This window comes from Propithecus coquereli, unplaced genomic scaffold (assembly GCF_000956105.1).
Source record: "Propithecus coquereli isolate 6110/MARCELLA unplaced genomic scaffold, Pcoq_1.0 Scaffold88, whole genome shotgun sequence".
In the NCBI taxonomy this organism is placed as follows: domain Eukaryota; kingdom Metazoa; phylum Chordata; class Mammalia; order Primates; family Indriidae; genus Propithecus; species Propithecus coquereli.
The window spans coordinates 7,455,500-7,472,195 of record NW_012155062.1 but is presented as its reverse complement, the minus strand read 5'-3'; the positions used below and the strand labels follow the sequence as shown (position 1 = coordinate 7,472,195).

At 45.6% G+C, this 16,696-nt stretch overlaps 1 protein-coding gene across 3 annotated transcripts in view; it reads left to right on the top strand.

The window, feature by feature from the left end:
- Positions 1-228: 228 nt before the first annotated feature.
- UXS1 (UDP-glucuronate decarboxylase 1) overlaps positions 229-16,696 on the top strand; it is an 83,858-nt gene continuing 67,390 nt past the window's right edge. For 2 of the 3 annotated variants that reach the window (XM_012664304.1, XM_012664303.1), the window contains exon 1: positions 235-411. In XM_012664304.1, coding sequence (XP_012519758.1) covers positions 318-411 — 94 coding nt within the window. In that variant the 5' untranslated portion in view covers positions 235-317. Of the gene's footprint in view, positions 412-16,696 lie in introns of all 3 variants that reach the window. The other variant, XM_012664305.1, reaches the window with a different exon arrangement.

The following is a 16,696-nucleotide window of genomic DNA, read 5'->3' as shown; positions in this document are numbered from 1 at the left end:
AAAACACGCCGGGACGCGCATGCGCCGCGCCCACCCCGCCAGCCCTCTCGGCCACATTCTTCGAAAACCGAGGCGCGCGCGGCAGCAACTGCGCCTGCGGGGAGAGGAGGCACGGAGCGGGGCGCGGGGTGGGGGCGGAGCCGAAGGTGGGGGCGGGGTTGCGCGTGCGCAGTGCTCCCACCGGCAGGAAGCCTGGTGCGCGGGGGCGAGCTCGCGCGGGCGGCAGGGGGCGGGGCTGTCCCGGCCGCCGCCGCGGCGCATTGTGCAGCAGGCGGGCCGCCGCGCGGCAGGGAACTGGACCGGCGCGGCTCCCGGGGATGGTGAGCAAGGCGCTACTGCGCCTCGTGTCTGCCGTCAACCGCAGGAGGATGAAGCTGCTGCTGGGCATCGCCCTGTTCGCCTACGTCGCTTGTGAGTGCGCGCCCGCGACCGGCTAGGGAGCCCCATTCATTCCCCCGCGCCGCGGCGGGCCGGGCGGCGGGCAGTCGGGGCCCCGGGTCGGCCCAGCAGCCCCGTGTCCCTCCATGCCCGGCCGGGACGTGCGCTTCCTGCTCGCACCCCTTTCCACTCTTGCAGCGAAGCAACCGGCCAACTTGGGCTCAGACCCTCTACCGCTTAGGCCCGGGCGCGGAGAGCGGGCGGCCCGGCGGAGCGGCCCTTGCCCGGGTGCGGTGACCGCCGGGCCCGCACGGCCAAGGCGCAGCCGTCCTCGGCTGATCCCGCGGCCCCCTGCCCGGTCGCGTGGAACTCGGCGGCAGCGCTGCTGTCCACGTCGTCCTGGAAGCCAGCGAGGGTCCCGGCCGGCGATTCCGGAGCGTGCCGCGCGGGGACACCCTTGGGGACACCCGCGGCCGCGCCGCCGTGTTGGTTTAAGTAGGATAAAAATACTGTTGCCATTGGCAGAGCCCCCGCTCCCACTGCTTGCTCCTCAGGAAAATTACTCAGCATTTAACTCTTGGGGAACCAAGCGTTGCCGGCCCTAGCGGATGTCCGGGCGAAAGGGCACCCCATGCCAGGTGTCCCCCCAGGCCCAGCAGGGAGGCACACCTTGGTGACCGAGCGGGGCGTGCCCGTGGTTTTGCTGTGTGCAGTTCGCGTTTCTGTCATCTCTCACACACAGCCTGCTGCCTGGAGACAGGGTAAGAGGGGCACTTGGCAGGCAGGTGGTGGACCCTCTGCTTCTTAGGGAAGGGAGAAACCATCCTTTTTATTTTTAAGATCTATTCGATGGGAGTAAATTTTAATTGCTGCTATTAATGCTTTACCGAGTACCAAAATTGGAGTAGAACTAGGCTCCCTGTGTGAGCTCCGTTTGAATCCTAGCCACCCAGACAGGTACATACTGAAATGAAACCACCTCCTAACCGGTTGAGTTACCAAGATCTGATTGCCGAGTTAAGTGGGGACTTCACTTAACTGAAGTGACTTCATTTGAGCTCTAGGAAGACAAGTGTGAGTACAACCAAGTCTGTCTGCTCCAGCCCAGCTGTTCAGGAGGTGGAGCCGGGAAAGCTGTAGCAGGACTCTAGGTTCCTAGGGAAGGTTTCAGGCCTGCTATGGGTGTTAGATATGAGTAGTTTTGTAAGGGAGGGAGAGCTAGCCTGACGTGTGTGTGGTCCATCTTGAGTAAGAAAGCTGGGACTCAAGAGGAAAGACTACTTAAAGTTTAAGTTTTCTTTATTATTATGACAATAATAATACCTAAGTTTGTTAAGTGCTTAACCGTGTATGTGTAGTCATGATTCTTAGTGCCGTTGTCTCATTAATTATCTCAATCCTAGGAAATAGGTGCCATAATTATTCCCATTTTAGAGGTGAGGAAATTAAGGCCCAGAGAGATTGGGAAGTTTATGGATGATCACACATGGTAAGCGATGGAATGCCAAAGTCTGAACCTAGAACAGCCTGGGAGCTGGGGCTAGAACCCAGGTCTTTGGATGGACATTCAGTATTGATTTTGGGGGATTCTGAAGTTATTCATGGGGGTTTAGAATTAATAAGGGAGGGGATTTATGGAGCCATGGAAAGTTTTCACCAATTATTCATTCAATCAGGAAATCTTACCTTACTGTTGTTTGTTGCTGAACTTGGCAGCAGGTGACACCATGGGGTATGAAAACACCTGGTCTGTGCCATTAACTGCATAATCTAGCGCAGTGGCTCTCAGGCTTGAGTATGTGCATCAGAAACACCTGGAGTTTTTTTTTTTTTTTTTTTTTAAACACAGATCGCTGCCTTCCACCTCAAGTTTCTGATTCAGTAGGTCTTGGATGTGGCTTGAGAATCTGTATTTCTAATAGGTTCTCCTGTGATGATGGTACTGATGTGGTCTGGGACCCAACTTTGTGAGCCACTGGCCAAGAGAGTGAGGTGGGCATGAATTGAATGATCATCCAAATGAAGGGTAAATTACAAACTGGTATGAGAAAAGGAATGTGTGAGAGCTTGTGACAGGGACTGCTGATCCTGAGTGAGAGCAATCAGGGAGTAAGCTGGGAATGGAAGGGTGTCTAGGAGTTAACAGGGGGTGCATAGTAGGGAACACGGTCCGGAAGGAACAGTGTGTGCAGAGGTGCTCCGGCAGCCAAGAGCAGGGACGATTCTAGTAGGGCAAGGAGGGGTAGTGTCGTTGGAGTGTGAAGACAGTACAGTGATGAAGCTGCCCTGGGCAGACGGGCTAGAGCTGGCAGCCCACGAAATGGGTGATTTCAGCATGGTTTAAGACTAGGTTGGAGGCAGTGTTAATAATGAGCAGGTATATTAAGTCTGAGCTACTTTGCAGGAAAAAATGTTACAGGGTTTCTGATTGATAGCATCCAAGGAGCTGAAAATGAAGTCTCTCAATAGTGACACCTGTGATTTCTAATCTCTGCTTTTCCTGATAATAACCTTGCCCTCCCTGTTACCAGTAAAATCTCACCTGTGAAAAAACTGTCCATACTCCCAAATTACACCCACCATCACTGTTAGCCAGCCTGCCTTCTAGCAGTGCCCTCCCTTTTCCTCAAGTTCTGTTAGTGTTTCTCATTCTACTCCTTTCATCTTTCCTAAAGTCTTTGTTGCCTACTCGGGACCGGAGTCTCCCTCCTTGTTACTACATAACTCTTCTGCACCATGTCTTGAGCGGTGACCATATGCCAGCTTGCATTGCAGTTGAGTTCTTTTCCATGCATATGTTTTTCCCCGCCTCAATGAAATTCCCACTCCTGAGGACAAGGATTGTCTTAGGTGTTTCAGCCCATCATAGCACTTAAAGCAGTGCTAATAGCTCATTGGAACAGCTCGGTTGTAGTGAATCAAAAATCATGCCAACCTCCTAGGTAGTTCCTAGGCAGAGACTCAGCTTGAATTACCTTTAGTGTTTTTGTTATTTAATACACATGTAGTTTAAAAGGTTAGATATTTTCTGCAGAGTTTATAGGCAAATAGCCTCTGCAGGGTTTGTTAGGTTAAACAATATCCCCTGCCATTATTCCCGCCTACCCAGAAACAAGCACGTCACTTCTTTTAGCTGATTGTTTTGATATTTATTTTTGTGTTGCTGAATCATCTGCTTCCTGATTTTTCAGTTGTAGATATTACCTAGTGACTTTGTTCTTTGCAAGATATTTGTTTATTCTCTTTCTTCTCCCCACACATGCTCACCATCCCCGTGTAGATGTGGTGTTATCTTGAGAACAACATCGAGTGTTAACCAGTATGACTGTGTAAATGATATTCAAAGTGAGTCATGTCACACGTTACTTTTTGTTTTCTCTGGAGGTAATAATTGGCTGGCTTGTTAATTTGCTTTACTTTTTATGTGTGATGATGGATCCAACTCCAGACACTTTATGAGTTGTCTGCTCTTGCCCCAAGGTGTCAATTAGCATAGGACGCCCCCACTGTCAGCACACCGTCAGGAAGTGGGGCCCCTGGAGCCTTCTGTACCTGGCCCATGTGCCTAGGAACCGCCCCAGCCTCAGTCCCCTCCTTTTGGGCTGCTCAGTGCAGGGCTCCCATTTCCTGATTTCCTCTTTTCTTGTTTCACTCTCTGGTTTGGATGTGGCAGGAGGTGAATTTCAAGGCTTTGTCCATAAGTGTCTTTTCTGCCTTTATACTTGATAGATTGATAATGTAGAATTCTAGAAAAAACGTTCCTTCAGAGTTCTTAAGGCATTGATCCATTCCTTTCTGGTTTCCAGTATTGTCGAAGAGCTTCAAGCCAGTCCTTTTCCTTCTGGAAGATTGTAGGATCTTCTTTTTGCCCCTGGTAGTGTTTACGCATTCCAGGCCCTCTGCCCCTGGCTGAGGCAGGACTGTCCTTCCTCATCCCTCCTGCTTGGTGGCCTCAGTAGACACTGCCCAAGGCTGTGCCTACTGCCTGCCCAGGAACTGAGCAGAAGAGCCGCATTTCACACCTGGGCCCTGCATTTAGCTGCAAATGTCAGTTGCTGCCGGGATTTTCTTTCCCTTTGGTTTGGTAACCAGCTGTGTTCAAGGTGGTGGTGCTCATGGTGCAGAGGCCCCCTCCTGTCCACCCCATTCAGTTGAAAAAACTTAGAATACATAAATCTGTGTTGTTTTAAGCTTCTGAGGGTTTTTGCATTGCCTGTTGCTGTGGTTTAACAAAGCCTTGACTAATACATCCCCAGTATTCAGAAATCCACAGTGCTAGGCCATTTTATCCAGCATGTTGGGTATTTTTGTGTCCTTGCAACCCAGAAACACTTACTTTTCAGTTTGGGAATTTTCTTCAATTATTCTTTGGTAATCCTCCCCTGCCCCTGCATTTTCTATTTTCCCTCGTTTTGGAACTACTATTATTCTGACCCTTTCTAGGTGTAAACTGGCTGTTCCCACTGCTTGCCTCGATCCCATGTCCCCCCCATTCCTCTGCCCACCCCTCTGCCCTGCCCATTCCGCCTCTCAGCAGCAGGTTGCTGGTCCTCCTCCCCTTTCCCTGTCCATCTGGATTTATTCTTTAAACAACAAAAATAAGAACTCAAAGGGGAGAAAAAGATATTTTCTGACATTTTAGTGGGGTTTAGGAGCCATTATCTTTTCACCTTCAGCTCTGAAAGACTAGAGTTGTGTCATCTGAAAATATTTATGTTAATTTTGGTATGTCCTGGATTTTGTTGTAATGGCATTTCAGTTGTACCTTTTCTTTCATGTCACTTTTATTCCACTGAAAAAACAAGACAGAATACCTGAAAACCGTATAAAAGAATGTTTTATATGCATTAGCTTTATATTTATGGTAATAGATCTCATATTTCTTTGGGGTTGGATTTTTGTTAAAGTACAGTTTTGCCCTTAATATGATCACCCCCCACTTGACGAGCAGTTGCCCTCATAAATTCACTCAGAAAACAATTCCTGGCCTGCTGCCACAGAGGATGTGCGGCAAGTTAGACGTTATGACGGCAGCAGGCTCTCATGGAGAAAGAGTAGCTAAAAACAAACATGTTGTACCAGTGGAATGCTCAGACTCACCTGAGTGTGACAATCAGCTTGGGCTTGTTAAGTGCAAGTTCCTGGGGTTCTCCCCGGACCTGTTGGATAGGACCTGGGGATATTCTCCCCCTGCCTCAGGGTTTGGAGGATAACCTGGAAATTGTAGTGAAACTTCAACATTTCATTTGGAAAATTTCCATACCTATTTTCTGCCCTTTCTTCTGAAAGAATAATTTAGCGAGCACCCACATACCCTCCACCTGGATTCACCAGTTACTTACATTCTTTCCACATTTGCCCTCTCTTGCACTCTCTTCATACTAAATATATATTTTATATATACGTTTTTGTTGAAATATTTGAAAGTTGCAGACATCAAAATACTTAACCTTTAAATACTTTATATACATCTCCTAAGAATAAAAGCATTCTTCTATATGATTTTATTACCATTATCATACCCTAAAAGTTAACATAAATAATATCATCTGAGATACAGTCCATATTTAAATTTCTCCCAATTGTACCATAAATGTGTTTTATAGCCTTTCTGGGCTTTATGTTTGTTTTTGTTTAAAATCTAGGATCCAGTCAAGATTTACAGTTTGCATTTGGTTATTATGTCTCTCAAGTTTCTAGAGCTATTAATGGCATGATTTTTGTTTGTTCATTTGTTTCTCTCTCTCTGCTTATTAGTCTCTATTTTTTTTTTTTTTTTTTTTTTTAACAAAAGACCAGACCAATTGTCTTGTAAAATGTCTCACATTCTGGATTTATCTGATTGTCTCCTTATGATCAAATTCAGTTAAGCATTTTTTATAATTATGCTTGTTCATTGGCATCACATCAGGGAGATGTAATGTCTGGGTGGTCCCACTGTGAATGATGCTAAGTGGGATGCCCTCGAAGGGGTGGCCTCTGCATCATTTCATTTTAAAAGTACATTTCGCAGTCCACAATCTGTGGGGTGATTCTTAGAAACTATGAATATCTTTTTCTCCAGCCAGCACATTAGGTGTCCGTTTTATGTCCTTGTCTGGACCAGTTTGTGTACTGGGGATTGCACATAGTGATTTTCTAACTTGGTGAATCCTTCTATGTCTATTAACTGGCATCCTTTTGAAAATAACTTTCCTTCCCTCTTTCTTCTATTAGTTTTCTGTGGCTGCTGTAATGAATTACCCCAAACTCGGTGACTTTAAATAAAACAAGAGAAATTTATTCTCAGAGTTCTGGAGGCCAGAGTCTGAAATCAAGGTGTTGGCAGAGCCGAGCTCCCTCTGAAGGCTCCTTGGTGGCGCCAGGGCTTCTTGGCTTGTGCCTGCATCGGGCCATCCTCTGCCTCTGTGGTCACACGGCCTCCTCATCTGTCTGCCAAGTGTCTCTTGTAAGAACATTTGTCACTGAATTTAGGGCCCAACTGGATAATCCAGGATGATCTTTTTGTTTCAAGATTTTTAATTCCATCTGCAAAAACCCTTTTTCAAGTAGGTCACGTTCACATGTTCTAGGATTTAAGATGTGGACGTTTTAGGAAACCACCATTAAATGTACTATGGTCTTTTTTAAATCACTGTGGACTTATGGATTCTTTTGGTCTTTGAGCACTTCCTTGATCGCTAGAGGTTCCAGGCTTATCTTACTCTCTTCTTCCCAAACCTTGGATCCTTCAGGGAGAGCGTGTTCCTTTCAGTGGAGAACATTGTTTAGAAACCAAGGTCTGAGAACTAGTTGTACCCATTGCTAAGGGGTTGTCATCGCTTCCGACCCTTTCAGTGGGCAGAGCCAGGAAATGGATATTTTTTTTTCCTCTATGTCATGGGATACCTCTAAGGATTTTTTTTCAATCATGAGTTTATGCTGGAACCCAAAATTAAACCTTAACACATTCCTTCCTTACCTTCCCCCATTCCTTTTTCTCTATAATGAAAATCTTGTTGCCAATAGCAATATACTCATTTATTCCGTGCTACCTACAGATAAAATAGTTTCAGAATTGCTACACGTATGCCACTATCAACAACAGACCTAAGAAAACTCAGGATTTCTTTACAGTTCTTTTGTCCTTGGACTGTATCCCACTAAGGATGTACAGTTAGAGTATTGTGTTCAAAAGTTACTTGAAATAATTTTTTTCTATGCCTGATACAAGTTGTTTACTTTTGTTTTTGGTTTGTGTTCAATTTTAGGGTTTGCTTTTTTCTTTCTGATTGTTTAAAATATGTAAACCATTTCCATGGTTCAAAAGTTAAACTGTTTCAAAAATTATACTGAGATGTCTTTTACTGTAATCTGTAGTCTCTCCACTCAATTTCCTCCTTTATTAATTTGTTTTAACCATCCCATGTTTAATTTTGCAGACATAGGCTGCAGACTATTTGTTTTGCTCCAACAATAACATACTGTATGGACTATTTTGCATCTTTTTTTTCTTGCTCCTGGAAAGAAACGTATATCTCTTTATAGAAGTTAGAGCTACATAGTACTCCTGTGAGAGTGTAGTTTATTTGACCAGTCTCCTAAGGAATGACATTTAAATTATTCCAAATATTTTACTATTACAAATACCACTGCAGTGAATAAACTTCTGCACAGGCTCCCACCAGCGATGTGTGAGAGCTGCTGTTTATTCTTGCATCCTGTACAGTGTCTTGACAGGTGTTTAAATTTTCAGCAGTGTGAAAAATGGTATCTCCTTGTCACTTAAATTTGCATTTCTCTTATTATGACTGAAGTTAAGCATCTTTTAAAATGTTTCAGGCATATTTATAGGTCTTTTACTATGAACTGTTTATCTGTTTGCCCATTTTTCTATTCAGTTTTTGGTCTGTTCCCCTCATTTTAAAGAACTCATTATGTACTGGGGATGTTAAGTGTTTTTTGTGATGTCAGTTGCACTGCTTTCTCAAGCCTGGTGTAGCATAATACAAAAGCATATTTGGTCTTTGTTTCTGGTTCCTGGCACAGAGCTCCTGAACAGGGCAGAATTTCCTGAGTGATGGGAGTGTCTTCTGTTATTCATAATGAGACATCCCCCTCACCATGTGCCTCAGTTTATGCTAATGAGGTGACCTAGCTGGGGTCCCTAGATAGCCTCAGGATGGGGCTGGTCACCAGAAAGACCAAGCCATTACAGGGTTGGAACTCAGCTCCACCTACGACCTCCAGGAAAGGAGTGGGTGGGACTTGGGGAGCTCTGGGCTGCTGAGTACACTGGGATGGTGTGCTGGGAGGTGTCGCACCCAAGAGGGCACAGAACCCTCCCCCCCCCCGCCCTACCTTGCCCTAAGCATCTCTTCCATTTGGCTGTTCCTGAGTTGTATCCTTTATAATAGACTGGTAATTGTTAATAAACTGTTTTCTTGAGTTCTGTGAACTGTCCTAGCAAATTATTGAACCTGAGAAGAGGATCTTGGGAACCCCTGATTTCTAGCTGGTCAGTCAGAAGTAGCAGCCCCAGGCCATTAGTACCAGAATTGATCAAATCATTGGGCACCCAGTTGGTGTCTGCAGAGTTGGAGAATTGGTTCTTGGTGTGGGAAAAGCCAGGTAGAAACAGCTTAGGACCCGGGAGTCTGTATTTTCAACAGTTTTCCTATTTCCCCATGTAGCTCTTAAGAACTGGACAAGGTAAGGTGGTCAGGGTAAGGTGCTGAATACCATGAGATGAGACCTGGGACTTTGAAAGAATTGGATGTCCTTGCGGTGCGGGACGTTGGGTTGGCATTTAGCAGATGGATAGGATTTGGGTAGTGGGGTTGAAGGTGAAGGGGACGGCATGAGCAGAGACAGGAGGTGGCAGAGTACAAGGAGCAGGAGTCTTTGGGGCCCGTAAAGCAGAGGGTGGAAGTCTGACCTGACATAAACTTGATTCAGTGAGAATTCATGCAGCATGGGAAAGGAGAGATTTTGATGAACATGTTTTTAAGTATTCAAACATGAGGTCAGGGCAAAGTATAATCAGTTTTTCATTTTGAGAGCAGCCACTGTAGCTGAATGTTGTGCTTTGCTGTGTCCATCTCTCCTGGGCTCCTGCCTTTTATAGATATGCTGGTGGATTTTAGTCCTGGTGTATGGTACTGCTGTATAGGCCAGTGCTGTGGTCTGACTGTTTGTGTCCCCCAAGATTCATATGTTGAAACCTAACCCCCAGGGTGATGGCATTAAGAGGTGGGGCCTTTGAGAGGTGATTAGGTCGGGGGCTAGGGGGAGCCCTCATTGATGGGATTAGTGAACCAAGGGTACTCTGGCTCCTTTCACCATGTGAGCACACAGTGAGAAGACGCCACCTATGAACATGGAAGTGAGTCCTCACCAGGCCCTGAACCTGCCGGTGCCTTGATCTTGGACTTCCCGGCCTCTAGAACTGTGAGAAATAAACTTGTTTATTAGCCACCCAATGATGGTATTTTGCTATAGCAGCTGGAATGGACTAAGGTAGTGAAGAAATTGAGCGCATGTGTGAAGTTGGAGAGGTAACTGGCCTCATAAAACATCTATCATGGATAGGTTCTCTATGTGTATTGAACCCACAGCAATGCCCACTTCAAGTTTCTTTTCTTATGTTTTGCAAGTGCGATAGGTCTTAGGGGTTACCTGAAGGATAAATGTGGGGAGGAACGATTCGGGGTTGGCCCTTTTCTGAAAGGAGTGGTCTCATTTACTCCAATTCAGCTCACCCTGTAATTTGGGGCAAGCCATCTAAACTTCTGTTTCATTTTTCTTTTCCCCACTTATAAGATGGAAATACTATGTTCTCTTATACCTTGCAGATAGTAATAATTTTTTTAAAATACTGCGAGGAATTGGATTTCTTTAAAGAGATGATAGCTTCAATTGATGTCCCACATGGGGAAAAAGATATTTCCAGGTGTGGGTGTTCTCAAGTAACCTGTGACATGGAGGGACTCCTCCCAGGCGGGGAGGGCAATGGCCGCCCACAAGCTGGAGCTGCTCGGAGTGAGGCGAGGGTTTCCTCACTGCTCTTTCATTTAGAAGGATGAGTGAATTTGCAATTAATCCATCAGTTTCTTTCGACTTTTTGGTTAGGCTTTTTAAGAATTGCTCTAACAAAAATAAATAAGTGAAGGAAAGCAATGGCAGAAACATTCAGACATCTTCAGAGTAGTCTGTTTTCAGGAGTCTGAATGTGCTAGAAAATGAAAGCAATTTTGTTAGGGTGGTGAGATCTTGGAATGTTATTCTTAGTATCTTTGAATATTTTTATAGTATTTTTAGAAATCAAAAACAAAACATGCTGGTTCAAAGTTAGAATTTAGTTGACGTGTATACTGTAAGTGACCTGGCTTCTTCTTCTTTTTTTTTTTTAAAGGCGGGAACAGGCAGCTGGGTTATATCAGCAATGGAAGGTTAAAGGTGTAGGACGGCTCAGTTGTTATCAGTACAAGGACCAAATTAATGTGACGTTCATTAAGAGGCCAGTGATGGCTCTTGTGGATATGGTCTTTAGCCCTGAATAATGGGGCCTCAGAAACTTGGTGGTTCTCAGCAAAACTTGTATACAGCGAAATCAGGTTCTTCTTTTCTTCCTCTTAGTTTCTTTTGCTGTTCTGTAGAATTTAATTCTAATTCCTGTTCCCCTGTCTACACCAGTGCTTTGTAATTACTTAAAAGGCAAAATTTCTATCCCAGGTTTTTAATATAGTAACTGCCCCCTGTACCCCCACTCCCCCATGCAGGTGCTGAAATGCAGCCCTCACTTTGGGCAGGAGGAAGGACCTGCTACAATCACCCTGCAATGAGGAGTGAGGGGGGAGATGCTCTCTCCATTTTAAAGATAGGGAAACTGAGGCACAGGGCAGTTAAGCATGCTTCTCCAAGTCTCAATCTGGCTACAGTGATTCTGTGGTGGCATAGAGGGACCAAAAGAAACCCTAGGGCTGCTCCTACCCCATTTCTTAGGTGTAGGCTACGTAACATAAAGTTCACCATCTTAATCATCTTTAAGGGTCTGTATACGTTCATGTTGTTTTACAACCAACCTCCAGAACTTTTTCTTCTTCCCCACCTGATACTCTGCACCCATTAAATAGCATCCCACTCTCTCAAGGACCTGGAAACCACCATTCTACTTTCTGTCTCCAAGAATTTCACTACTCTGGGTACCTAATAGAGGAGAATCATACAGTACTTGTCCTTTTGTGACTGGTTTATTTCACTCAGCATAATGTCCTCAAGGTTGATCCATGTTGCAGCATGTGTCAGAATTTCCTTCCTTTTTAAGGCTGAGTAATATTCCATTGTATGGACAGACACATTTTGTTTATCCATCCATCTGTCCGTAGGCATTTAGGTTTTTCCACCTTTTGGCTATCGTGAATAGTGCTGCTGTGAGCTTGGGTGTGCAGATACAGGCATCTCTTTGAGTTGCTGCTTTCTTTTGTTTTGAGTGTATACCCAGAAGTGGAATTGCAGGACCATATAGTAACCTAACTTTCTGAGGAGCTAACATACTGTTTTTCACAGTGGCTGCACCATTTTCATTCCCACCAGTAGTACAGGAGGGTTTCAGATTTCCCACATCCTTGCTACCATGTACTATTTTTTTAATTTGGTTATTATAGTAACCTCCTAATGGGTGTGAGGTGGAGGGGTAGGCTTTTCATGACATGTGTCCAGGAAGAAATGTTACTTTGAGACAGCCCTGTTGGGTGCCTGCAGGAGAGGTCAGGAGGTATTTTGGAGGATTGGATTTGGACATATTTCTTGGTATTGCCCTTGTCTTATGGGTGGCCCAGTGATGTCCTGTCTTCCTGGTTGGCCCTGCAGTGGGAGCCCTTTCCCCTTTCTTTACACCTCTAAGGTGGCTAATGGGGGGGGGGGGCAGTGTGATGGTCCCCAGTGGCTAATCATCATTTTGTCTGGATTGAATCCCCCATAGCCTCAGTTTCTCTAGCTTAGATGGTTCGAAGGCCCATGCCTCTGATGGGACAGTAGTATTTTTGCCAACTGCTGTGCACTGTGTCTGCAGGGTCCCCAATTGTTCTAGGTGGAGCTGGGAGATACACGTTTGAACCTGCTCCATGGCAGGGCACCTCCATGGCCCTGCCCTGCTCCCCCCTCACCAGGCAGCCACACCCTTGCTCCCACCTCCCTGCACATGCCCACCCTTGTTGTGCCCTTCACTCTTTCCATCCCCTATGCCACATGCGCCCCCCTCACCTGCAGCCTTCCTGTTCCGCACACTTGTGGATTTTGGATTTTGCCTCCACCCTCTCCAATGAAAGCTGACGTCAAAGCACATTAAGCTAACCTCTAGGAACATCCATGTCCGGGGGCCATCCGTGTGATGGCCAGCCCCTGGGGAGGATGAGCCCTGAGGGACAGTGCCCTCTAGGTTGGGGTGCGGCAGATGGGGTCACACTGTGGGTGTTGTGGCTTGGAGGAGGGCCTCCTAGTTTCCTCCCCACCTGCTTTCTCTCTCTACTCTTTGAACCCAGAATGAAAAGGCTGACTTCAAACTGTGGTTAAGATTTTTAAAACTCCCACTTAAAAATTACAAAATAATGTAGAAATAGGAAAATAAGGTGCTCAATGCAGAAAATCTAGAAAGTGAAGGGCAAAGAAGATGAACATTACAATCCTCTTAATTTATGCATATTAAAATGCCTTCCCCTCCAGAAATAGTGCATGTCTCTTCATTTAGGCAGATCTTCCTTTTTGGCCCTCAGACAAGTTTGATCATTTCTTAGCTCTTGTGAAGTTTATTTCCATTGACTTTTCTTTATCATTCTACATAAAGATCTAGTATCAAATATATTACTGACAAAACTTTTGAACAAGAAGCAGTAAAATTATCCCCAAAGCCATGATCCCTCTTTTAAAAAATTTCTCCTTTGCCTTTTGCACTAATCCGTAAGATGTATACCGTTTTTTCTTGTTTTTAATCGTAATGATCTATTTTCTAAAAGAAATTAATATAGCTTTGCATGTTCTGTTGTATGTTAGCATTCTGGTTTGGTTAGATGATTGTTCCTCCCTTTGGAAGTTGTGGTGAGAAGTCAAAATTTACTTTTTCTTCCTAACTAGTACTGCCCTCCCCACCCCCCACCTTTCTTTGCTTTCGGCATTCATCAACAGTCAAACTTAATCCCTAGTGCTCGCTCAGAAGGAGCTGGTGTGTGTCAGCAGTTTTCAGCAGAGACGTCATCACTTGCTGGCACCGTCCGTGCCTTGCACGTGCCAGGGAACTGACTGGGTCAGAGGGGATGAGTAGAGTGTCTGCACGTGAAAAATGAGGTCCCTCGTGTGGCTTGAGCCTTACTGGTGCCGGGACCATGGTAACGGCAGGGCTTTGCTTACCTTTTCCGCAGCTCTTCTTGTCTGATGCTGGGATGGGGTAGGAAGGATTTTTCCCTTTTCTTGCTCTCAATGGTTTCATACCATTGATTTTTCTTTTTCTTTAATGAAGCTATTCTTTCCATCAGGAAACTGAGGAGATACATTCATTTGGTAGGCTCGGGGAGTATATTCTATTTTCTATAGTTCAAGAGAAAATATTGCCACATTTCCTTAGGTTGAGCCTACATCAGCTTTAAGTAGAAAAAAGCAAAAGAAATAATGTGGCAGCATTTTCTATGGTACCACGCCAGGCACTGCTGGTGTTTGCGAAGTTTGGGAGGGGGGAAGGAGAGTGTCCACTTCCTGTCATTTAATCTTTGTAGTTATCTGTAGGATCAAAGTCCATTTTTGCTGTCTGGAGATCAGAAGGGGTCTGGCATTTTTCTTCTTGCTTCGTACTCTCTTCCCCAGATTCGATGCTGTACTCTAAATTTCAGATTAAGAGATTTTTGAGTGTTTACTTGTCAAATGGTAACACCAAGGACTAGAACACTGAGTGATATCCATGAGTGGAACGTGTCTACAAATTTATTGTCATCCTGCTTCCAATGACAGCACGTGATTTTCTTGGGTGAAGATTTGCAGACAGTGTGTCTCAATTACAGCTCTAAGAATTAGTCGTATCCTTATTATTAACTTTACGCTATGCGGGTCGCTTTCTCCCTGTAGTACCATTGCTGCCCAATACTAAGTAGAGCTGGAGAACCTGGGGCCCAAGACACTTGGTGGTCAAGGGTAGTCTATAATTTGGACAGTAAGGTACAAGGGTTATTGAAATTTTGCAGGTCTTGAGGGCTTGCTTTTAATTCTTAATTTTTGCAAACAGTATGGGAGCATGTGGAAAGGCTGGCTTCCTTCCAACTGACCATGTTTGCCTTCCCATAGGTTACTGGTTGACAGTTTAGTGCTGCATATGTGAATCACCCGAACTTTCCTTTTCTCATTGTATGTGTGTAGAATATCTTTTGGTGCTTTTAAAATGTAAATGGTTCCATACCATTGATTTTTCTGTGATTTGCTTTTTTACTTTATAAGTGAAGAAAATCTTTCAATGCAGAGATCTACCTCATTCATCAGAATGGTTGCACAGAACTCTGTGGTAGATTTATATCATTAGTGTGTCCTCATTTAAGTAAAAAGAAGCCTTTGCATGAGTCGGGACTTCTAGTGAAAAGTTCTGTTTCTTCACACCACACTGTTGTTTTTACAGCCTTTCGGAGTAAGAGTGAAACTCCTTAACAATAGAACACAATATTTAGAACTTTAAAGCTTTACCCTAAAGCTTGTCTTGGGGTTTGAAGGTCCAGTGTGTTAAAGTTCTAATTGTAATCTTCGTTGCTCCGGAAGTTGAACTTGCAGAATACAGCATGAATAGAACAAGGACCCTGTCCTCGTTGTAAAGTCAGGGACAGGAGCAATCAGAAGGCTCTGCAATGTGTCAATGGAAAAGGAGCCAAACTCCGTAAAATAATTTAAAGAGGTTTATTCTGAGCCAAATTTGAGGACCATGGCCTAGAGCCACACCCAAGAAGCCCTGAGCAAGTGGTCTGGCTGTGGTTGGGTTACAGTTTGGTTTTATACATTTCAGGGAGCCAAGAGTTACACATAAAGTCATAAATCAATACATGGAAGGTATACATTGGTTTGGCCCCAAAACTTGGGACATGTCAAGGTGGGGGGGCTTACATGTTATAGGTGGGTTTGAAGACTCTTTGATTTGTAACTGGTTAAAGAAATGAAGCTTTGTCTAAAGGCTTGGAATGTTTTAAGATGAGGAAGTCTGTTAATCAGAGGCAAGCCACTGGCTTATGCCTAGGCTCAGTGATTTGTTCTGTAAATCGAGGACCTGCAGGTTTGTCTTGCATGGCCTTAGGCCTGTTAATGAGTCACAAAGGATGTCTATGGGATGGGAGCAGGCATGATGAGACACGTCTGACCTCCCTTCTCATGGCCAAAACTCAGTTTTAGGGTATCCCCTTGGCCAAGAGGGGGTCCATTCAGTCAACCAGTGGAGGGGAGCGTTAAGATTTTATTTTAGTTCACAAGTGGTACAGAGGAAGGGTCTGAGAGGATGTCTGAGGAGTGCCGAGGCCACGCAGGGTTTGGAAAGGTGACAGCGCACAGGCCAGGAGAGGTGCAGGCTAGAGCCTTTGTGGGGAGGCCCAAAGTGGGCCAGGGTTTAAAGTCGAGACAAGAAGTCAGCGGGGTGGGAGTGGGGAGAGCAGGGGGGGATTCAGCATTACGACGGGAAGACAGACTGGTAAAGGCGGTGAGTAATGGAAGATGAGGCTGAAGGGGCGGCAGGAGGGCCTCTTCACCAGGGTCCCTCGGGTGTCTTGCGCAGGAGCTTGGGCAGGGGCGCCCAGGGTTGACCTGCAGTTGAAGAGGGTACTCCTCCTGTGCCTAGTGTTTGGGGGGGGGTGGGGTTGGAGGGAGCACCTGGCACTCAGGAGAGAGCTGAGCACTGGTGACTGTGCAGGGGTTTGCTGCACAGTGCAGAGATACTCGAGGCCCTGCTCCCAAGCTGTGCCCAGTCCAGCCCACAGACACCTGATGCGGTGTGAGCTTTATCAGCACTGCCCTGCTGTCCATTAGAGACAAGACCCATTTATGAACAGATACCAACTCTTTCATAGTCGGGAATTGCAGATGTGGTATAAGAAGCTAGAAGGCATTCTATGTGTCGGGAAGGCTGCAGGGGGCCCATGTGCTCAGAACTACACTGCCCTGCTTGTTGCAGCAATGGAAGAGTGGAGCAAGGTGGGGGACAAGCGGATGGGGCGGGGGCCCGTGCCAGGAGTCGTTAGGATGGGAAAGGGGTGTGCAACCCATGGACCCCCAACATGGGTGCTGGGAAAGAGATTGTGGAACTGCTCTACACACACACACACACACA